The sequence below is a fragment of the Salarias fasciatus genome, chromosome 6 (assembly GCF_902148845.1).
Source record: "Salarias fasciatus chromosome 6, fSalaFa1.1, whole genome shotgun sequence".
NCBI classification, from domain to species: Eukaryota; Metazoa; Chordata; class Actinopteri; order Blenniiformes; family Blenniidae; genus Salarias; species Salarias fasciatus.
The window spans coordinates 20,115,098-20,139,262 of record NC_043750.1 but is presented as its reverse complement, the minus strand read 5'-3'; the positions used below and the strand labels follow the sequence as shown (position 1 = coordinate 20,139,262).

General features: G+C 42.1%; 2 protein-coding genes across 2 annotated transcripts; one reads left to right on the top strand and one right to left on the bottom strand.

Moving 5' to 3' along the window:
- The first annotated feature begins 1,550 nt into the window (after positions 1-1,550).
- On the top strand, positions 1,551-6,803 carry LOC115390627 (caspase-6). The gene is made up of 8 exons (XM_030094549.1): positions 1,551-1,644; positions 1,890-1,931; positions 2,984-3,026; positions 3,122-3,271; positions 3,424-3,500; positions 3,671-3,846; positions 3,944-4,094; positions 4,995-6,803. Exons 1-8 carry the CDS (start codon positions 1,614-1,616, stop codon positions 5,228-5,230), a joined length of 906 nt encoding a protein of 301 aa, XP_029950409.1. The 5' UTR covers positions 1,551-1,613; the 3' UTR covers positions 5,231-6,803.
- LOC115390626 (calcium uniporter protein, mitochondrial-like) lies at positions 6,761-21,776 on the bottom strand. The gene is made up of 8 exons (XM_030094547.1): positions 21,454-21,776; positions 8,914-8,983; positions 8,634-8,801; positions 7,893-7,997; positions 7,620-7,780; positions 7,339-7,542; positions 7,123-7,239; positions 6,761-6,925 (listed from the first exon to the last, which is right to left on the bottom strand). Exons 1-8 carry the CDS (start codon positions 21,547-21,549, stop codon positions 6,851-6,853), a joined length of 996 nt encoding a protein of 331 aa, XP_029950407.1. The 5' UTR covers positions 21,550-21,776; the 3' UTR covers positions 6,761-6,850.
- Positions 21,777-24,165: the final 2,389 nt, after the last annotated feature.

The window sequence follows — 24,165 nt, the reverse complement described above, 5'->3', positions numbered from 1 at the left end:
ATTTCATTTCTTGCTTACATCAACTCAACTGTTGTGGCCTCCCTCAAGATAAACCGCACCGATTCTACATAAAACACAAATCTTTATTGTTGTCTCATACAATACAGAGCAGATGGTCACTCAGAACCTGAAAATCCTGCGCAACAACCCACATGAAGTGTCCTTATCTAAGAGACACCAACACATTTTTTCCTGCACTGACACAATCAGCAGGAAAGACTTCTGGACTGATATTGTCTTGAAATGGCTTTAAGGAGTACATGTTTTTCAATGTGCTATTTTTTGGCCTTGCATTGGGAAACCTAAATGAAGTGAAGCTTTTCCTGTTGATAATGTATTGTTGAGATATGGTCAAGTTTTGATGACCACAGAACACAAGATTCTAAAATGAGCTCCTCTTAGACTAGTTTTCCATTCTGACAGGATGTGAGTCAGCACTGCGTTGGCCTATCAACACTCTTCTGCTGTTTATGAGTCTTCTGTGGTAAGTCAGTGTATGTCCCAGTACAGAGGGAGGATTTTCATTGGAATTGTGCTTCTTCAGTTAGTCAGAATAATTCCATGGACATTTTTGCTGCAGCCAAGAGAATCATGGAGCATCTGAATGATAATACTCAGAGATAATAACCAATATTTTAAATATATTTGAATGCAGCACCTCTTTGAAAGGATTCCATAGATTAATCCATCCAACTTTTGGAGCCAGTCCCAGATAACTAATGTGTGAGGGCAGGATACACCCTGGAGAAACACAGATAGACAACCACACACACTCACATTCACATCTAGGGGCAACTTAGGTACTCAATTAACCTCATATGTTTTTGGACAGTGGCAAGAAACCCAAGTGCATACACAGGAAGAACATGAAAACTCTGCACAAAAAGGCCAGGCTGGTATTCAAACCCAAGACCTTTGTGCTGAGAGAGGAAAGAGCTAACCACTACCGAACTCCATCTCAAATTTGCCCATTTCTCCATCTACAACCAACTGAATCAATCAAAGTTTGCCACTATGAAAAAATATATTAGCAATTGCCAATAAACTGAAAAAGAGCTGACCTGACTGTTGTTTCTTTACTTATTAAGAATATTGTGCATCACTGAATATTTAAATAGTTTTTACAATTTAAAAAAAAATATTAAGATGTGAGAGAATCCTGCGAATTAGACGCATTGTTAGGTTTTATTCAATGACACACTGATGTATTTAATGCCAATTTTAATTAATAAGTGACATTTAAGTAATTATAATATAGTATATATTATATTACATTTTAAATTTAATATATTTAATGGTGTATATTTATCTATTTTTGGCACATTTCGTTCTCCATTGTTTCAGCCTTCTGTGCTTGTTTTTTTCCCATATTTCGTTGGTTACAAAGTATCAAACCTCCAGATTTTAAATAAGTTTGCAACAATGTGGCTTATGCGGAAGTGCTCCGTGATTAACATTTGACTGACAGGAGTGAAAACCAATCGCGTACTTTCTATGACAAATTTGACCAATCAGAAGGAGGAGGCGGGGCTTAAACCTGGTCGGCCGGAGTTGGTTTCCGAAGCAGATTTGTTTCTCAGTGTGAGAGTCAGAGAAAAGAGGAGTCGTCAAACATGTCTAAAAGGGCGAAAAACAGCGAAGACGGTAACATATTTACAGAATTAACTTCAAAACTAACTTGACACGCAGGCGTCGATTACCTTTTGTTGTGTTTACACTCCGTACAGAGTGTTGAACTTTATTTTACGACGACAGAGTCAGTCAGAGTGAACCTGTGTTCAGAGCTGCTGTCACACCTTCTGCCATGTCTTCATTTTAATGTTAAACCACGCGAGGCTGCTTTTCAACCTAAACTCCGTTCTTCTCTACTCTTTCTCTCACCTTCCCAGGAAGTGTTGTTGAAGACAGCAGTCCAGCGCCAGACAGGCCGGGTGAGTCCTCAGTCTTATTCTGACTGCCTTTATTAATAACAGCTTCTGGATATAATTTTTTTTATTGGCACAGCTAAAGTGAAACTAAGGATGGAGTATTGAAAGCGCCTGTATTATCTGAAGTACAGATAATTTAAAAGTAATGATCAACTTAAAGTTCCATGGTTGTTGCTCAGGATTATGTGAACGTGATGTTTTAATCTTTGGGAACCGGATCTGTATGGATCCATAAAGGATCCTTTATGGATCCATACAGGATCGTGGTGTGTGGAGTGAAACCCCAGCCTGTGTAGTTTCTACTTGTCTTCTGTTTCTAACATGTGTAAGCGTGTGGTGTTTCTCATATTTCACCCATCCTCTGAGTATGGAACACATCTTTTAGTGATTCACATAATGAAGACAAAATCATTGATCAACCTTCATTGGTTTGTCTCTGCAAAAAAAGGCGTCAGATTCTTGTAAAGAGAAACCCTCTGACAAGTATAACAAACTCCAGTGAATGCACAACACTCCGTCCTATTTAAAATAGAAAAATAAAAATTTAAAGTAGTATTTTTGATACTTTCTATATTTAGTTCATAACCTTCCAGAAAGCTTTCTGCAGAGCTTTGTTTGACAGCAGTGGTCTCAGTTGCAGACTGAGTGCTCAAACACAAAACAGTGCAGAGGCAAAGACAAGTTTGCCCAGTTTACTCATTTTTTTTTTCTTTTTTAAAAAAGAAAAGAATACCTTCTTAGCTGTCAAACAAGCTCCTGCATCCACAGACAATCTAATCTGCACATCTGTAGGGCGGGGGACAGAGATGTCACTTTGACATCTTTCACCCGGCTATTGATGGCAGTGAGGACTGTAAGCTGAGGAAACAATGGCTGCTTGACCCCAGACTAGCAGCAGCAGTGGAGCGATTCTCTCACCTGTAGTTGTGCTGTTTAACAAAGGACTGAATAGCTCAGTTCTCCTTTTTCTGGGCACAACGTTGTGATATAAAAAAAAAAACAGGATAGTACAAGTTTTCTGAGCATGGGTTGTTAATGTGTGTGTTTTTCCATAGTATGCATGGAAAACCTAACAGAGACTGATGCCTTCATAAAAAGGTGAACTATTGGTTGTTTTTTTCATATTGAATTTCCCTTTTTGTTGATTACATTTTGTGTGTACAGTAAAGCACTTCCTTTCACTTTCGAATCAGCTCCTTAGGCTTGGATCCAGCAGAGGAGTACAAGATGGGCAACTTGCGACGAGGCGTCGCGCTCATTTTTAACCAGGAACGCTTCTTTTGGCGTCTGGGGCTGAACGACAGGCACGGAACGAACGCCGACCGCTACAACCTGGAGAGAAGGTAATGCTTCAGCGCTCAGCCGTCTGCTGGAAGTGAAAAGGCTGCATTTGTCATAACCGGAACATGACTGAACCTGTCCAGCTGCTGTGAATTTTCACTGTGGAGCCGAGTTGTGTTTGGTTGTGCTGGAATAACTTTTACTTTGCATTTAGACTGAAGGACCTCAAGTTTGACGTGAAGGTTTTTGACAACTACAAACAAGCGGAAGTCTTGGAAAAAATCTATGAGGGTACGGACGCTCATGATCCCCGTGAAACTCAAACATCTCGGACTTTGACTTGTTTGCGCTTCTGGTGGAATTCTTTGCTTTGCTGCGTATGCCTGGCACAACCCCTATATTTACTCAACACTGCGGCTCTTTCTGTGACGAGTTCTAACAAACCCTCGTCGTCCCACCAGCTTCAGAGGAAGACCACTCCGATGCAGACTGCTTCCTGCTCATTTTCCTCAGCCACGGTGAGAACGAGGAAGTTTACACCTACGACGGTAAGATCAGCATCCGGGACATCACGTCCATGTTTAAAGGAGACAAGTGCAAGAGCCTCGTGGGAAAGCCGAAGATCTTTATTTTACAGGTGCGTGCAAAGAAAGATCCGGTGGAGTCCATGAAAATATGTCAACATGCAACATGACATCTTACCGTCTTTTCCCCCCGTGTGTTTCTAAATGTAGGCATGTCGCGGAGATAAACACGACGATCCAGTGACCGTCTGCGACGCCGTCGACAATGAGGTCAAGACGAACGAGGTGGTGGTGGATGCCAGTGCTGTCCACACCCTCCCTGCTGGGGCTGATTTTATCATGTGCTATTCTGTAGCTGAAGGTGGGCTTGTTGGTTTGGTCACTTTACTCTGTGTGAGGCATAAAAGCTGTTTTTTTTTTTTTTTTTTTGGATGAATACTCAAAATAGTTCTGGTGTGTCATGTGGAGTTTGGTGTTAAAAAAACAACAACCAAACACAGTATTTTATTTATTTAGCTTATACGTGCTTCTGGTTCGTGAATGGATATCATAGTAAAATGCAGAAGATGCATGTCAGGGTGAGAGGTGAAGCAGTCATTAATGATCGGTCACTCCTTGAGGTACACTTGCACAATCTGGTCTGACCCTGTTTAACGGCTCTGACATTAATCCAAAGGTCACGGTGGTGAAAACTGATTGAGATCATTACGGTCTTTTAAATTAATCACAAGTCTATTTGTGAAGTTAAAGCTTGCAGTGTTGTTGAGCTGGATTACATCCTGTTGAAGGGGCTTTCTTGTAGAATGCGGCTCTCACACGTATCATCGACAGGAGAAAACTACTAGAAACTGTTAAGTTGTGTTTATTTCAATCAGAATTGATCATTACTTTGTGGCTACAGAATTCATGACTGAGCTATTTATTGCACTGCTCTACAGAGTCCATGTATGTCAGCATGCGTATGACGAATAAGCAATTTAGACCTATTGGACGGACCTTGAACCCGTTCGAATTTACCAGAACGTTTTGACAATTTTGCATAAAACCATTTTTTTTTTCTTTTATTGGTTTTAATCAGCCCTCCAACCACACATTCTTAATTTAATGAATAGTCCACCCACGATATAATTTTTTTTTGTTTCCTATCTGGACCAATAGTCGCCATAATTGCAGCCTTTAACATTATATTGTTAGTAATTCTTCATTAATCCTTTTTGCGGAGCACTGAGCATTTCTTTGGTTTGCCTTTCTTCCTGCGCAGGCTACTATTCCCACCGGGAAACTGTCAACGGCTCGTGGTACATCCAGGACCTGTGCAACTTGCTTGAGCAATACGGGGAGTCCCTGGAATTCACAGAGTTACTCACGCTCGTCAACAGAAAAGTCTCGATGAGGAGCGTTGGGAACAGCTCAGACAAGAATGCTATCGGGAAGAAGCAAGTGCCTTGTTTTGCTTCGATGCTCACCAAGAAACTGTACTTCCGACCGAAAAAATAACTCCACCAGGCCTCTGTCTTCAAATGTGCTGGTTTCATAGTACTGAAAGAAGAAAAAAAGGGCTTTTTGTCAAAGATTTTTAAATGAATAGCTATTTTTTTTTTCTGGTCCTCGTCGGTATTTTGTTCATAAATACTATTTTTTACATTTACTTCAAATCACCAGGTAATTGGCAGCTCTGATACTTCCAGTGATGCCAGCGATCCCAGAATAACAGGAACAGCCTCAGTTCATGTGATACTCCTTCCCTCAGGCAGTTACTCATTCTCTCGCTCTAAGAATAAAAGACAGGTTTGTGGGTTTCATAAGACTTTGGACAAAAGTTACTTTGTTTTTTTTTTTTCTTTCAAGAAAAGTAGAACAGGTAAAGTGAAACAAGGAGCACTGACTTCTTGTAAACTGGTTGCAACATCATGTTCTTTTGGCGTACCTAGATGTGTGAACACAGCACTCTATTTTCAGTTAGAAAGTCACCTGGAAATTCATTTTTGTTCTTTACACCAAATGTCAAGTCTAATGACTTGTTGATCATTAGATATGAGGCGTTCTGTGATTTTGTTCAACCCTTGTACATCAGGACACATTTTGCACTTTCAAGCTATTTGCTTTCACACTACAGGATTGTTATGGACCTCATTTCTTTTCGTAATTCGCGTTAAAATGCTTCGGTGGCACCGAGCTGATGTTTTCATGCTGTACTGGAACTTTCAATCTATACCTGGTTGTATTTCTGGTGATATTGTATGGTTAGCTGTTCTCTACAGAAGCTGGAAGTGTCAGAGCGTTCTTTTCCTGGTAGTTAAATCAGTCGCAGGTATTTCTGTTAGCCAGACAGATATTTTCCAATATATTCTAGGAGGAAGGTGAAAATACCGTGACAGTTTTTTCCCCACATTATTACTGAGTGGAGACAGAGCTGTCACCTGTTCAAACACTACTTAAAACATGTCTGCCTTCAGCCTCATTCCTTGAGTTAAAAAAAAAAGGGAATTTTGTGTGTTTTTGCTGTTTGTGTTGTTGCAGCTTATGGTAAATTAAAGAATGCGTGCATGTGTATTTGCACCCAGAATGACAACAAACACTCGTTTGGACAGAACCTCAGGGAGGAGGGTGTGTTTTCAAAGCGGTACTTGGACCTGAAACACTTCCAGCTGTGTCATATCTGTGTCAGGAAAATTGAAGCTAACAGACATACACACTGAGCTGTAATCTTGTGATAACACTGTTTTTTTTGTACCACAGTAAGACTTTAATCACTGGTTTTCTCTCCAGATGAGTTTACTTCATAAAATCCATCATAGTTCTTTTGACCAAAGAGTGTGACCTTTTTTATTTGTCTGAAATGTTGGCAAGTCTGCATCTCGTTAAACAAGGAACATCTGTTCACGAGTGAGTGGAATATTAAGATACTGGTGATTTATTGAAGACATATTCAACCTCATGTCAGGAAATAACGTTTTAATTCGTCATTATTGTGTATTTCTCAAGGATACAATTGGCATCATCATCACGACTGTAACCAAAACGGAATAATATGGATTCTCGATTAAAAAGGTGCTATTATCAAAATGAAGCAGGCATTGTTTTGTTTTTGTTTTTTTTTCTGTTTATGGCTTTGATTCACTTAGGCTGAATCTGGTCGACTGGAAGCTGAAGTTGAGTCGGATATCTCAGACGATGGAGGTCCTCTTCAACCTGACAAAAAAGCAACATAATCAGTTTCAGTTATTTTCAGCGAGGCTTTAAGATGTATTTTTTCCAGTAGTTCTTTGTTTGGAGAGTCTTTTTTTCCCTCCCAATGTTTAGAAAACTCTTGTTAAAGTGTAGAACACTGAAGTAGGAAGAAGTTTCTCAATCTGACAGCTGAACCAAAGAAGAAGAAATCAGCCCACCTGTGCCAGCTGGTCCTTCAGTTCATTGTATTTTGCCACGTTGAAGTTTTTCTGGCTGGCCCCCTTATAGAAGTAACGCAGGAACTGCCGGTCTTTAGCATCCGGATAAACATAATCCTGTGGGAAGGAAAGCGATGAGTTACTTTTTACAAGACGGTGTGACAAAAGGTCACAGTTAGTGCAATAGTTAATGCGTTAAATGCGTCTGCGTCTTGCCTGCTTGGTGAGGATGTAGTAGGCGAATACGCCCATGCTGGTTCCGTAGGTGATGAAGTAGGTGACGGGCTCCATCACGTCCCAGGAGTAGACCCACCAGGTGAGCCAGGCCAGGGCGCCGCCCTGCACAGACAGGACAGCCATGCCGGTCCACAGAGCCCTGGAGCTGTGAAACTCAGCCGTGCGGGAAAGCTGAGCCTTCATCTGCCAAGAAAACGAAAGACGGGAGTTGGAATTCCACGTGCGACAGAGCGAACGAGGCAGGTTTCTGTCGGGCGGACCTTCTCCAGAGGGGACAGCTCCTGCTTGAGGTTGTCCAGTTTCTCCAGGAGCTCCCTCTCTTTGAGCAGCTGGTGTTCGGGCAGGTGGAGCGCCGTGTGCAGAAGGTGCACGACGTGCTTCATGTCCTCCAGGTCCTGGGCGTGCTCACTGGAGGTACTCACTTCAGCAGAGAGATAGAAAGGGGTGAAACGGGGATGAGGAAGGAACCTGACACGTGAGAGGGGAATGAGAAACACTCATATGGACGTTGACCGGATGACAGGACGTCGTACTTTTCTCAGGAGACTGGACATCGTAGACCGTGGTGTTGATGACGAGCTGGAAGTCCTTGTCCAGCAGAGCGTCGATCAGAGTGGTGTTGGCGACACGTTCTCCATCTACCAGGGAAAGGAAACAGTGAAAGTGTTACACAAACTGTATTAAATACTGACGGAAATCAATATATGAATTAAAAAAAAAAAAAAAAAAACATTTGAATACAGAGAAAAACTTGTATGCATGAGAAATTCACAGCTGCACCGCTCTACATGATGTTTAATTAAATTTACTTGAAAAAGAAAATAAAATGCAGACTTTTGTGTGAAAAACCTTCACTAACTTACAACATTCTCCAAGACTAGTGAATGCACTATCTGTAAATTCAGTGGAAACCCCCTTGAAAGCCATAGCCGAGGGTCATAGGTCATTGAAAGCAATGTTTTATTTGAAGGTGCTGAGAGTCAGTCACCTGTTTTACTGCAAATGGACTCTGTTAATGGCCAAGACTAAAAAAGTCCATTTCAATGAAATTACACGGGGTAATAATTCAAATGATTAACCTTGAGGAATCCATTCAAGAAACTTTGCCGCGGTGAAGAAAAGGGCTAAATGATGTTCATAAAGCATCTGGCTGAACCGCTCGGTGCTGCTGATCAGCTTTCCCGCTCGTAACCTGGTCAAACCGGACTGACTGCGCTGGTTTAGTGAGTCATTGGCCCGGCGCCGCAGCACAATCCACGCATGAAATATCACACCTCTGGAGAGAACTGAAGCCATGGCTCCCGGGTCCTCCCTCTGCAGGTCTGCGATCAGGTCTCCCACCGTCATCAGCATGGGTCTGAGGAAGAACAGGCACTGCTCGTTCCTGGACGGCAGAGGGACCTCCAGGACCAGACGGCCATATTTGTATTTCAGAGACACTCCTGAAGCACATCGAGGAGGAAACCTTGGTTTTAGAGGGTCAGGTTTGCATTTTCATTTTGATTGCTTGTAGGCACTGGAGTGTTTCACACTCATGTGATAACAGAATCTCACCACTGGAGGGGGCAGGTGCAGTGCAGAAGAGAGCTCGGCAACTTTCAAGGAGACGCTGTCTGTGCTGATCCTACAGAGAAAGAGACAAACAGGTTACAGGTTGTTCTCATGCACTCCTCTTCCTCCTCCTCCTTAGGTAAACCGACCATTTAGCAGGCGGTGAAAAGCAAACACCTTCTGATCCTCCTGATAGGAAGCTTTTAGAAAAACAGATCAGCACACAAACGTTTTGCCAACACGATACTCCGACTGCTGGAGTCAGCATGCTTTCAGACTAATGTGATCTTCTTCTGTTGCCATCCCTGGCGTCTGAAATGCTTTTCTCCTCCTTTTCTGACCCGCAGCTGATAGAACCGAGCGAGCCAACTCTGCTGAATGACACTTCAATTATTTTCAGGCAGCTGTTAAAAAATAATGTAATTAAACTGCTGGCATGTCTCTCCAATTAAAAACATAAAATAAAAAGGTACTATCTCACTGGTGGGACTTAACTGTAGATTATGCTGAAAGCTTCTGCGAGGAACCATTCATTCTTATCTTGCCAGCAGGAGCACTTCTCTATCCTGTGCTTAACATTCAGCGAGTGTGGTCCTTTCACTGCTAATCAAACCTCACAGTCCAGTTAACCATGAAACACACTGCATTACACAAACTCAATTTTACTCATTTTAACATTTCTATCACACCAAATCCTGCTGTAATTAATTACCATTAGTTTACATTCAGGATGTAATTCAATCAAGCAATTGCTCAATTGCAAATGCACCTGTATCTTCAAGCTGAGCCATGCTTTTAATCTCACAAGACAGCGTTTGTGACTGAGGTGAAGGTCAGAGAGGTCCGATTTGTGCACATCTTTATCCAAGTGACAGGCGAGGAGGTGTCAAACCCCCCCCCGCCACACACACACACTCGCTTTGTTTCCCGGCTGGGAGTTTGTCCAATCAATATTACATTAAAGAGGAGCTGGGGACTCGTCCATTTTCATGGGAGGAGAAAGCGGGGACAGGCCTCGCAGCTCAGCAATTCACGCCAGATGTGCCGTCCCCCATGCTCCACTGGTTACAAGACGTGGCTCTAATAGGAAAAACAGCACCCAGCAGTAAGTAAGACGGAGGGCAGTGTTGCATTTTAAAGAGAACGTGTACTATAAATGACAGTACAACCCAAATAGGAAATGTCGCAAACAGCGTTTGTAATCATATTGATTACACTACAAAAGCAGGCAACAAGTGTAATAAAGCTGAAATGTTCCAACAAGAGCCGAACAACAACACGATCCCGAAGAGACAAATGAGTTGTTCAGCTTCCATCACAGCTCCAGATGGTTCCGTTTAATGGAAAAACATCTGGCGCTCAGCCTTGGCACCTGCGCATCAGTGCACCAGCTCTCCAAAGACACGTTTACAAAGTTCATATTTGTTACCTTAAAAACACAGCAAAAAGTTACCCAAAAGAAATAAAGAAAGAATATGGCAAAAAATTAAATAAGTAGATTTATAAAATAATGACTAAGGGATTAATCGTCTGGTTAAATACAATAGATACACAGAGAAGAGTTTGATACAGAGGACAAAGGATCTCCTGGAGCGCTCTGTGCTGCACTTTGTTCGAATTACCCAGCATGCAACAGCATAGAGAACAGCATTAGCCACCAGTCCTCCAGCACTGTGCAGCAGGTTCGCGTTTCTCGTCCAGTCAAGTTTACTTTCAACACAACGCCAGACACACCCTACACAACCTCCACACTGGGTGAGGCAGGATATGGATCGTTTCAGCTATTCTGATCACTGCTGAGGTTTATTGGCTGATAACCGATAACAGAAATGTCTGGTCAGCAGCTCCTTTTTACAGGGATCGACACTGAGGCTCACTGCAAGCTGGATGCACAATTATTCCACTTCTCTTTGTTGAAGATATGTACACATTTGTATGGATCTGCACGCTCATTTTAATGAATAAATAGTGCCATATATGTTTCCAGCAGTGAAATACACACGACCATATCACTGTTGAAATGGCTCTTATCAGCAGGCCCCACAGTCAGACTCATAGTGTGTTTGATAACTTTATCCAACATGCTGAACTCAGTGAAAGCGCTGCTCAGTTAATGCCTCCATCATCAGGAATGCTTCTTTAGGGGCTGATAACTGACAGAAATCTGATGCTGGATCTCAGCTTACTGCATTTTATGTCAGCGGATTGCAGACTGCCTCAAAAATCAAGGAAGAAACCACATTCGTTAACGTTTTAAAAGTACCATAAAACACTAAGTAACTAACAGAACAGTGTTTTATCACACTGATGAAGATTCGTGCAGAAATCCATAATGTCTTACGGTGAATGATGATGCTCACCGTGGCCGGGCCAGTATAGGATTTCCCCTCAGGGAGCTCAGTCATGGCTGTAATGATGATTACGTGACGAGGGTTAGCATACAAGATGTGTTTTCATCATATGTTATGCAAACACACACTTTTCTGATATTTCCCAGTTTTTAATGTTTTTCTTTGTACATGTATGCAATATAGGGTCATAAGAAAAAAAAAAGAAACAGCTTTTATCTTGCAAATAAGATTGAAACATAAATGACCAAAAACATTTTTTTTTCTGCGTGCATTTCCATCCTAAAGTGATGCTCATTCACTCTGTCCCAGACATGTACAGGAGAGATGCATTTTATCAGTATTCAGAGAAAAGGTTTGACTGCAAATACATTACCTGTGTGTTAATGAGCCAGAAAAATCCATTTACATGCGGATGTTATATCCGCAGCTATATCGCCTTATTATAGAGAACAGAGCAGGTGGAGGCGGTTCAACATATACAGTAGGTGCTCAGAACTGACAGGCACACTCACCTCACTCCCATTAGCAAACAGGTCAGGTCAGGAGTACATTACCAGCGAAGTAAATCAGGTGACGTCTGCACACTGACGCGCTGGTAATGTGAAAACAGCTGATCTGGAGCAGAGCATGAAGGGCAAGGGCGACCTGTTTGTCCCGTTAACGAGTGTGTGTGCGCGCGTTGTGTGTGTCTGTGAGAACACACGTGGAAGTCAATTCAACGGCCGACTGCCTCTGCAGTTTACACACATTACCAGTCACACACTAAAGCAACAGAATATGGCTGCTGTGGCGGATAATGCAGCTTTAGAGCAGTCTGATAAATAACAGTCCATTCCCTGGCCTGGCCCCTGATCTCTGTTATTACTGAGAATCACTGCTCTGTAAATACTGACCCTGACAGGCTCTCATTTGGATCAGGACGGCTGCAGAGGCCGTTACAAAGCAGTAGAATGACATTAAAAATACATTTAACTGGCAGCGCTATGTTATATATTCATAGCACACTCAGTCTCAATGCATTTTGTGTGTGTGTGTGTGTGTGTGTGTGTGTGTGTGTGTGTGTGTGTGTGTGTGTGTGTGTGTGTGTGTGTGTGTGTGTGTGTGTTATGGGACACACAAAAATGCATCAGACAAGCGTCCCGAGCCCTTTACACCCACATAATCACAATAACATTATCAGTATCAGCCAAACCAGCAGCTCTCCATGGCTGTTTGCTTGACTTTTGAGAAACATTGCAGTAGGTTTATTGTTAAATATGAAAATGTGTCTAAATAAATAATTATCTCTCTCTCATTAAATGTAGAAAAGATTATCATTAGTACTTTTATTGATGTTTCTTCATAATGTAAGTCTGTACATTGATCCTATTTCATCTACTATTCTGATTACAGTCACGTGGAGCCTCAGCGGACCCTGGCTGAAGGGCTCAGGGACACACACACACACACACACACACACACACACCAAACACCAAACATCACACAGTAAACACATTAGTCACAGCAGGAGTTAATGATCCAAACACTATTGATATACATCAATCAAGGAGGAAAAATGTCACAAATTTCTCCAAGAAATCGAAATAGAGGGAAAAAAAACAATAACATTGAATGTGCTGTGTAATTTGTGAAGAATAAATGTAATCTAACATGACAACGAGCCAGAGGCGTCTATACTCACCCAACAGAGCTATAGACCAGGCCGGTGCAGTAGTTACTATATCCAAAAGACCAATGACTACTGATAGAGGAAACAACGTGAGGGTGTGACTGCCCTGCCATAACAATAAATAAATAAATAAATAAAATCTACAATACTGTTGAGGCTGTTTTTCAATTTAATGTTTCACTTTGTCTGAATAACCCACCCAGCCTGATGTTTTAACTATTAAAGACAAAAAAAGGTGTGTAGCAGATGCAGACGGCCAACTGAAGAATCCCAGCTTCAAAAAGCCAGTTTTATTGTCAGCGTCCCACACAAAGGAATTCCGTTAAGACACAACAAAGGTCTGTGGCACACAGCAGCTTTAAAGACTGCGGAGCTGAGCACAACGGACACACAACTCTCGGGCAATCACACCCATCTCATGTTGGAAGACACACGCTCGGCCTGCAGAGAGAGTTGCCGCTTCTCAGCTTTACGATTATTGGCTTCTTAATTGGAAATGTGTCTGCTTATCAAAACAAAACACACTTCTCCGAGTGCACAACTAATCAATATTAAGAGTGTTGCGGGGCGCTGGGTGTCGCTATCTATTGTCCTTCACACATTTTTGTGAGTCAATTCGGAGCTGCGGGGAACAACACTGCGTCTGGCCCTCATCACCAAATCATCTCCTCCAACTGTTCCTCCACAGAACAATCGGCTGAAGGTGTATTTACCCTTAAAGCTACTTCTGCCTTATTTATGCCACATCAACAGGGAGATGGGTGAGAGCGAGAGAGAGAGAGAGAGTCATGGGGACAAATTGCAAGCTCCTTCTTCATGTAGACCACAGCTTCCTGCGCCAGCATGGCTCAGCTTTATCGTGTTGACAGGCAGCCGGTTTTTTCCCTGCAGACGTTCAGCGGCTCGCTCTATTATGAGTCCTGTCACAGCTGAGATACGGCCCTTTGCATCAGAAGGAACTCTGTCCTCTCTTAACAGGACTACAGAGAAGGAAGGGGACATACAGACGCTCACGTGACCACAAGAGGATGACTTATCGTATCTCACCAACACAACTGGAGGCGAAAAGAGAAAAAAAAAAAAAAGCTAAAGTGTTATATGGAGGGGAAAAGGCTGGGGTGAAAAATGAAGGCTGCCAGAAGAGAAATTGAATTACTCTCCATTGCCATCGTGATTGAGAACAGCCAGCACTCCACCATGAAAATGATTTGCATTGAACCATCTATCTTCTCATGTCCAGTTAATGACCCGGTTCGGTTTGGAGTACAAAAAGAGAGAGAGAGTACAGTAGAGGAAGAGGAGGCCTGCAGAACAACATGCTGCTACACCAGAACCAGACTCAGACTGTGCAAACCAACGGAATGTTTGGAACAGAAATCACACCTTAACTAAAATACAAAAGACAATTTGGAAACAGTAAACGAAAAGCCACACTTTAGTCATTCATTCAGCATCAAAACAGCTTTTCGAGTGGATCACTTATAAGGCAATTTATTGGAGGAAATACTTCTGATCTGTGTCTCTGTTGTGTCTGAAGTGGGTGGTGCAGGATGCCAAACAGCTTTATTCTCTCAGTTAACCATCACTAAGCCAAGATTTTCCACATTAACCCCCGACTCAAGACTCTCCCAACAAAAAGTGCTTCAGCCTTCAACACTGTAATAACACAATGAAGGATCTGAATATTGAGGCACATTAAACAAAAAGCCTGATTTGAACTGAGTGATTTAAGGTGTGTTTTTGTAATGTCCACCATAGCCAGAAAAAAAAAAAAGATTGAGCTCAAATAACTTCTTTAAAAAGCTGCAAAAAAAAAAAAAAAACAACTTACCAAAATAAAACTACAATGCCAAGTATGGACAAAACCCTTGCCTCGCCCATCTTGAGAAAATACCAGCTCCCCTGTGGTCACACATAGCTGAGCAATGCTTCATCGCTGGGTCACATGAGGGGAGCGAAAAGCAATCTGGAGCTAAAATGAGTTTGCTGCGAGTATCGGTGAATGGCTTCTTCTGATGAACACAAAACTCTCAATGGTCGTTATCAGCATCCTGCTGTGTTGTGAGACATAAAACGTTATTGTGCGACTTTTATGAAGTGGCGTTATCTTATCACTCTCATTATTACTACAGAACAGTATTGTTCTGCCAAACGCTCTGCTCCTCATACAGTGTTCCTTTATGCATCAAAATGATAACAATGTCCTTTATTCACAGTCTAACATCAATGCTCACAAATAGGTAATAAAGGCTATAAAACAGTCCACGTCACAGTAATAACACATTCATGCAAATTGTTTGGAAGAAAGAAATTTGATTACTTTTAACATTAAATCACATTTATTTAAGCTACATTGAAGTGAATCACAACAAATCAAACTATGAAGGCAGGTAAATACCAAAATGTTACAACTGCACCAATGCTTCTTACAAACGTGGACGTGAATAACGTAGACAAACCTGATTATTTCACTCTGATCAAATCATAAGATACAAACCGACTAAACAGGAGAGTCAGTTAAATAGTGTCAATTGGTCAAGGTTTTCTTGCACATTCAATATATTGTGAGATTTCGCATTGTATACATGAGGCATAGAAAATTTAATGCATTCTCAATAACAAAAAGTAGTGGTGTCAATCAACAATGTAAACAAAGCAATTAATTGCAAATCTGTCTGTAATTAATCCTGATAAATCACACAATTTTTGAGCTTGTATTATTCAACACATTAAATCACAGGGTAGAGTTGTTCCAGCTCCTGACAGATTTTACCTGCAATCAATTCAAGTTGTGGGTATGACTTTATTTCCTTTATGGTCACCACTGTAAGAGGTTTTCAGCCATATCAGAAGGATCTGAGCAAGACTGAGTGTGTTTTCTCCAGCAGTCCCAGATTCACTGCTTTTTCCATTGTTGAACAGTACAAAACAGAAAACCACAGTAGGATATTTGTAACATTTTCAAGCTTTAAATTAAGAATCTCATCCTCATAAGACTCATGACATGAGATTTAGAACTGTCTGAGCTCAAAGTTACCCTAATCTTAATCCTTAACCTTAACCCTAATCTGTGAAAAATCATGATTAAAGAAAAAAAAAACAAACAAAACAAAACTGAAACTTACAACTGAACTTCAAAACTGGATGTAAACGTGACAGTTCAACTGAAATACAAATGTTCACAGTTGGACTGATGCACCCAGATAATGCACTTGAAAGCTGATCTTCTCCTGCATGTATAATGACCAGTCACACTGGGATAGAATGAGATGCATCTGTGGCTTTTTCCCCTTTTCTTTCTGACTGTGCATGCTTTTAAAGCCGACCTGTTCAGGGTGTACCCGCCCCTCATTCATGGTTAGCTGGAACTGGCTTCAGCACCCTGCAGCAGGGCAGAAGCAGTTTAGAAGATGGATGAATGGATTAATGCTCCAAAGGTTTTGCATGAAATCCTGACCATAAGTTGAAGTCGCATGTAAAAATTCAACAGGAGCTCAAACAAAAGAAAGCAGCTCAACTATATCAAACACCATGCAGCAAAATGACACAGGGTAGACGTGCTACATCAGCAACATCACCTCCAGGCGAAGATTTCAAAGCAGACAGGGCTTCAGTTTGTGCTGAGCTAGTCCTTCTGAAGAAGCACAATGAAATGTGTCATGTTGAAGAGGTAGTGGTCATCTAAGAAGCCGTATTACATCAGATAAAAGACACATCATGTGTTTGTGGCTTCCAAATCTGAGGGTGTCCAGGAGTGTCGTCATCTCCAGAATCCGGCCTGAAACAGCGCTCCCAGAAGAACTGTGCTCACAAGTCATGCAAGATATAGAAATGAAGCTAAGCAACTGAAATAAACTGTACAAAACAGAAGTCCTGGATGGGACCATGTGGCTTCCACAGGGCAATGCCTCATGGGCTCAGTCTGGGGTGAGACGAGGCGTCACAAGGCTTTGAACTAACCTGCATCTACAACTGATCTGTATGAAAAAATATGCAAAAAGTATCTACAAAAATGAAAGCTGTTCGAGGAAATTTATGGTTATTTAATAATGATTAATTGTCTGTTCATTCAATGATTTCATGAATTATTGTTGAAATCATTCATTTTTTATATCCCTTTTGAAAAATGACCTTTACACCCATTGAAACTGAATGGCAATAATGATCAGGACTCCTAAAACCGTGACATGACCTGAAACATGAAATACTGTTTAAGTGCAAACACGGCTAACTTCTGCATACTGCTTTAAGGGGGCTGGAGTCAATGTCAGCTGATGATCCCAGACAGGCTGTCAGTCCATAACACGGTAAACCTCAGTATCCTCAGAGAAGCACTAAGCGCTTAACTTCAAACATGGCTGATGTTTCTGTGAGGGGGCGGTGCTACCACCATGTGGCTAATGGTAACTCCTTAATAGATTTCCATCCATCTATTCATTCATTTATCCATCCATATTCGCTACCACTAATTCTGTGCAGGGCTGCAGGGCGCTGTTCTACCTGTTCTACACACAGGTACAACATGCAAACTCCACACAGCACGCCCTCAGCCGGTATTTGAACCCGGACCTTCTCGCTCTGAGGTGAGACTGCTAAATTTCATCAGTACAATGATGCAAAAGTTCCATTATAAACAGAATAATAGAGGAAGATTTGGTTGAAGCCGTTAAAAAAATAAAATATAAAAAAGTTCAAGTCAAGGACAACAGGTGATTTCGAGGTACATTTCATGTAGTTGAGAAAGCAACTGTCAAGACTCAGTCTGCACTGTGGACTTTCTCTGTCAAAAGTTGAAAATATAGCTGAGAGAGAGGTGTAGTTCTTTTACTTATTTCTATATTTTAGAGGCATTCTTGGATTGTGAGCTGACTGGTAAAATAAAGGTGCTAAAAGTTCCCCCCGACACTACTGATCATTCTGTGTAAGCGAGGTATTAAAAGCAAGATATCTTCACACTCAGCTGCCGCACCGTTTTCACAGTTGGGGATATCAGTTTTAAAATATGCATGGACGGCAACACTGGTCTGAAAGACTCACTGGAAGCCACACTTTTCTCAATAGCTTGTCATCCATCACCTGAAACTCATATTCCAGTGGAAGCTGTCGAAAGAAAAGACATCTACTCATGCCACAACATAGACTTGACTGAGGTTTGATAGGACTAAATGTGTTCCATCTTCAAGAATGACGCCAGCCCAGATGATAAAACGCGGCAGACGGCAGACGGAGGGAGCCATCTGCCAAAGACGTCTGTCACATTAGTCTCGGCTGTGATGTTGACGTTTCGGGATTGACAGTTTCTTAAATAGCTAGCGACAATGCACACACACACACACACAAAAAAAAACACCACAGCCACACTAAAACTGGAAATATTGAGTTTGCAACATGCAGCTCTGTCACAAACTGAAACAAATCAACCCCACAGATGTTTTTTTCCCAATTAAGGTACGGATTGCATGTGCAGTCAGTTTGCTGGAGGCTTTGTAGAAACAGACTCAAAATGATCAATAACAAATTACATTCAATTTGTAAAACTTATTTCACATTCAATACACGGTGCAAATGCCTCCCCTCCCAATACTGCTGAATTTACTTCACTAATAAATACTTTTTCACTACTACATGTACGGAAAAGAAGTTATAAACAAACACATTGCCAGAACTGCAATAGTTACTTTATCTGTTAGAGTTCAGACCGGCTGCGCACGGCGAAGGGTTCGGCTCTCTGTAGCAGTCCTGTTCCTGTGGAGGATTTATACTTTCTCATTTTATATATACTGGAGAAGAGAACGATAACACTTGACAGGAGCATCGAATGCTGGCGTAAACCGTTGGTTGTTTTTTGATAGAGTGTTTACAGCAGCAATCTTTCGTCCTGCGGACTTGTAAAGGGAAACAATTCATCCTCCGAGTGTGTTGCAGATGACTATCGGCCGGGCCCAGATGACATCTGAATTCTGAGGAGGGGAGGCTATCGGCTGCTCATTGCTCAATTTATGTCTAGTTGCTCTGCATCACCATTGCCTTTACGAGGGGTCGTGAACCAGAGATTTATAGCAGGGATTTGCAAGTTAAGCAGGTCTTGAAGGCCCAGACTCCCTAACCTGCGTTTCAATTTTCTAATTCACTGTGACCTCTGAGTGACACCCGGATTTGGTAAAATCAATTCATTTCTACAGTTCATGAAATTCAGGCTCACACAAAGCCACCAACTTGCTTTCTGGTCGGTATTCAACCGGTCTGGATCTGCTGTAAACTGCTCTTTTATTTGCTTGCTTGCACTGTGTTGCAGCACTTCTTTATCCATTTTTTTTTTTCCCCCCCACACTACGTACGGGTATTCAGAGAGCTGAGTTTCACAAATGTCTGCCTGGAATAGGAAATTACGCGAGGATCCACCTTGTTTGATGTTAAAAGTGAAATCTATGTTCCTAGGACAAAATATTCTCCCAGACTGCAGCTTGCAGGGTGCATCACTGGGGATTGAGACTTGAGGTTAAAGATGCTAACCATGCAATTACTGAGTCTCTCCTTGCATATCGTTCCCATTTTTCACCAAAAACTTTCTGTCCCTTCGTTTAGTAATGAAAAAAGTTGAGAAAGACTAATCCGCCTGAAATGAGCAATATAAACTTAGTGCATGTAATAAACTTATGCGCCTTGAAATCATGAAAAGAAATATCTTTATTTGCTCTAAAATGAAAGAAAATTACTGGTTTGGCACATGCAGAAAATGTTCATGGTGATGAAGCAATGGCTTTATTTTAAATTGATCACAAGTTCATAATTTAAAATGTCCAGCTTCAGTTTACTGGTTCAGAACCCTTTTGAAACAAACAGGGGAACTACAGCTGCAACTGCATATAGGATTTAGTCTAAAAATAAAACTTATCTGAATCACTCTTCCATGCAGGAGTGAGTCACGGCAGCTTCCTCCGTCTGACAGATACATTTCATTTTTTCCAACGCCACGACTATATGCCAGTGTTGCTCGCTCTGTGAGAGGAGGACCACCGCTGTGTAAAGCAAGCACGCCGTTCTGCTTGCACTGTCAGAGATTTCAGAAGCCCAGCTGGGACCTGGCTGCCCGCAACTTAGCTGACCACTGCATTTTCAAGCAAAGTATAATAAAAGATAGGTTTTAAAATGTTTCATTTAACAGCTCATTAATGAGGCCACTGCATAAAAACCTTAACATGATACTCCAATGCAATGCAGGGTTTTGTTTTAAACAGTAATGTCCTCCTGCATGCACGTACACGCACGCACTTGACTGAGGGAGGAGCATGACAATCGGTGATGAATGACTGTATATCTACAGGTCAGCACTTGCTAATGCACAGTAGAGACACATGATTCAATTCTAACTTTTGTGCTGAAGACTGCAGAATGGACGGCAATGTGCACGATTCCTGCTGGGAGAAAGTCTCTACATCAGGCTTAAAGGGGTATTAAGGAATCTGAACAGAGTGTCTCGCTGCAAATGGAGGTATGATATGAGGCCTTGGAGGGCAATAGAATGAGGAGGAGCTTTAATGACAAGAAAATGAGAGGTGGGATTTGCATAAAATGAGACATCAGGAAATGAGGGAATAGCAAAGTTACATCATTACAAAACACAATGCAAAATAAAGTAGCCTTTAGCAGAGTGTTGGAACGATTGGAAAATATAAATCTTTCACAAGTCTGCTTTAAAAACTGGACAATTTGTGAGAAACTTCAGTTTGTGGCAGTTTCAGGTACTTTGAAAATTCAGAGACATTCACTCCAAAAACCAAGCAGTTCACAATGTTACAACTCAAGATGAGCAATGGGATATTTCCTGGGGTGTATCAACACTCAATTCTTCTGCAATGCGAAAATTTAAATTCATTCAATAAATGGATGGATGGATCCTGCATTCACCCCAAACCAGCAAGGACTGGCTGCAGTCCAGCACAACACTGAGCTGGACTGAGCAGTATGAACGATGGACGGACGGACTGTGGACCTGTCCAGGATTTATCATGCCGTCTGCAAAACATCTTAACACTAAACTGGATGCACAACCCAGTCTCGGGTTGCAAATACACAGTCTTCATGTAGGGTTTGCTAACAATCACAACAAATCCTGACACAAATGAACAGCTGAAGGGATCGAACAATCATCAGCCATGCACACACTCGGAGTGTTTGGATTGTGCAGTCATGCGGACATATTTAGACTACCTAACCCCCTGTGGAGTTAGGAACTTGAATTATTTATGATTCTTTCAGACCCGACTGAACACTACTGCAGACTCGCGTAGAGTAGACGGTGTTAGAAGAAAATAACGCGATCTTAAGTAACTTTACGATTAAAAGTGCTGATTGGGGGAAATAAAAACCCAACACGCAAGTTTCAGAAAAAAACAAAAACAAACTTGCTGTTGAAAAGGAAAACAGTTTCAGAGATTGGAAGCGATTACAGAGCAGGAAAGCAGACTTTAATCTGCCGAATGCAAACCGAGGACGAGTCGAGTTAATCAGTCCCAGCCTTACCCGGTGAAGAAATGCCGCCGGGCGAGTGTGTCTGACTCCGCCAACACTTCCCAAAAGTCTGGCCGTAACTTTGCCCACCATCCGCACCGAGGCCATCTTCAGCTGCTGTCCGCTTCAGCCGGCCGGTTGTTGGGGCATACCGAGAAGAGCCCACCCCTCCTCTCCGCCACAGTGTGCCTCACAGGGGCCGTTCTGGGCGTAAACAACCGGAGAGGAAAGCGACGGAGCCGAGGGAGGAAGACAACAGCCCGAGCCGCATACCGCTTCCTCCTGACAACACCCGCTCCCTCCTCCGAGCTCACTCCGCTTCCTCTGTCGCCTCTGTTCTCTCACTGCGATGCGTGAAGCCTCCAGCAGGAGACTCCGGTGTTCCCGCCCAGCGCGCGCACCCACCGACACACACACACACACGCGCACGCACGCGCGCGCGCACGCACACACACAGCTGCCATCAAGTATAAAAGTATATCTTATCCTGTCTCCCGTATTTGTTTCTGATACAAAATAGTCAAGAAAAATCAGATTTATTCGAAAGATTTCACTTTGCTGTTAATAAAAAAATTCAAGTCAGACTAAAGTCATGGAATTCCACAGGGACCCTTACTTTTCACATTATACACGCCCCCTGTTGGGAATATTATTAAAATACTCCATTAACCTACATCGTTATGCAGATGATATACAAATCCATTTACTTATGAAACTAGAAGTGACATTTATCAACTTGTCAAAACATAAGCTTTTTTTAAACACATGAAAGTCTGGATGGGCTGTAATTTTCTACTTCTGAACTTAGATAAAACCAAAGTTATTGTATTTGGTCCAAAACATCTTAAGAGGCAAATTATATATAAGTATGTTGTTAGACTGGATGGCAATATCAAGCAATAGGCTACTCTTTTACTGTGGTCTGAGAAAAACTATAAGTTTGTCTGAAGTGTTTTTGTTTTTGTTTTTGCTTTGAATGAGATGCAGCAGATAAACTTCTTTTTCATAAAATCTAAATCTGAATTGCTAAACAAGGCCGCACGGTGGCGCAGTGGTTAGCGCTCTTGCCTCACAGCAAGAAGGTCCTGGGTTCAAATACCGGCCGGGGCTCGGGGCCTTTCTGTGTGGAGTTTGCATGTTCTCCCCGTGTGTGCGTGGGTTCCCTCCGGGTACTCCGGCTTCCTCCCACGGTCCAAAAACATGCATGGTAGGTTAATTGATCACCCTAAATTGCCCCTAGGTATGAATGTGTGAGTGAATGGTTGTTTGTCTATATATGTCAGCCCTGCGACAGACTGGCGAACTGTCCAGGGTGTACCCCGCCTTCGCCCACAGCAGCTGGGATCGGCTCCAGCCACCCGCGACCCCGAAAGGGAAAAGCGGCAGAAAATGAATGAATGAATGAATGAATGAATTGCTAAACAAACAAAAACAAAGATATCTGAACAAACCTAGACCATATGGGGTAGAGGGACTTATTCTGTCTTCTCCAATCACCTACCGGTACTAAAATGGATTGTTATAAACTTAGAAAACAATTTGAAAAAAGTTTTTGACAATTTGGTGGCTTTATTGCTCAAGTGCAACATGTCAATGCAGTGATAAGCACTTTTTTTCTCATAGCAAGAGGCTCACTGTTTGAGGGCCTTTCTCTGTAGATTTTGTATCTTCTTTTTGTGCCCGCATTTTTCCCCCTCTGGGAGTTCTGGTCTCCTCAAACTATGCAAAAACAGCCTTGATAACTGTAAACTGCACAGATCTGAATGTGAGTGTGTTTGTCTGTCTGTTTGCTGTGATGGACTGATAAACTGTCCAAGATGTATCCTACCCTGTAGTGGAGCCAGAGTGGGGGCAAGGGGGCGGTCCCCCCGGGCCCACAAGGTCATAGGGCCCTGTTTCATGTGATGTGTTCACGTTTAATCGGAAATAAACTATTATAATAAAATGTGCAGTGTGTGCTAGAAGGTATACATATGATTGTGGGCTCCAATTTGCCAATTCTTACATTACGACTGTCCATGAATGCATCAGAGCTGTAAGCCAGCGCTGATTGGCTGTGCGGCATGAACGAGTTTTTTCTTTTACACTTGATCTGAACTCTCTGGATTGAAGTTAAACAGTATGCTAAACACTATGCTAGCCGCTAGCGGTACTACCCAAAACCTAACATCGGAGCCACTGGTGAGTCAGTGAAACCTTCAAAAATATTGTCTTTATCAAATGAGGTGGCCTTAAACACCTGGCTATTTGAATGTGCCTTGTGTTGTTTTCAACTGCAAGAGACCGCCGAGTCTATTTTTTTCTAATATACGTGAATTCCAAAAGATATAGATAGCTGTGTCTATATCTATCTGAATAGATTGTGTAATTTTAGACCAGCTGTGTTCATTTTATATTTAAGCTGTATCAAAGATGGTACAGATGTAGCCCGTGAGTTTTTATGTGTGCTTTCAGCACCATGGAGAGCGGACACTCTGAGATTGACACCTGTCAGGCTGTGTTTGTGTGTATGTGTGTGTGTGTGGGTGCGTGCATATGTGTATTTGTTCTTCAGAACAAGTTTGTGAACTGGTTTGTGACTTTATTCTGCTTTTTTGAGCCATAGAGGTTTGCTTGGCTCAATAAAAGTGAGCATTAGTGTGTGGTTTGATGGTAGGATGAGGGATTGTCTGAATGGTAAAATTACTATCATAAGGACCCATCGAGAATGCTCCGCCCCCTCTG

Bases quoted from the DNA above. Each gene is read 5' to 3' on its own strand.
- LOC115390627 (XM_030094549.1), top strand. From the start codon at position 1,614: ATGTCTAAAAGGGCGAAAAACAGCGAAGACG. The intron at 3,501-3,670 runs GTACGGACGCTC...TCGTCCCACCAG, and splicing joins CTTGGAAAAAATCTATGAGG to CTTCAGAGGAAGACCACTCC. The intron at 3,847-3,943 runs GTGCGTGCAAAG...TTCTAAATGTAG, and splicing joins CGAAGATCTTTATTTTACAG to GCATGTCGCGGAGATAAACA.
- LOC115390626 (XM_030094547.1), bottom strand. From the start codon at position 21,549: ATGGCCTCGGTGCGGATGGTGGGCAAAGTTACGGCCAGACTTTTGGGA. The intron at 8,802-8,913 runs GTGAGATTCTGT...GATGTGCTTCAG, and splicing joins TGCACCTGCCCCCTCCAGTG to GAGTGTCTCTGAAATACAAA. The intron at 7,998-8,633 runs GTGTGATATTTC...TTTCCCTGGTAG, and splicing joins GGCTTCAGTTCTCTCCAGAG to ATGGAGAACGTGTCGCCAAC.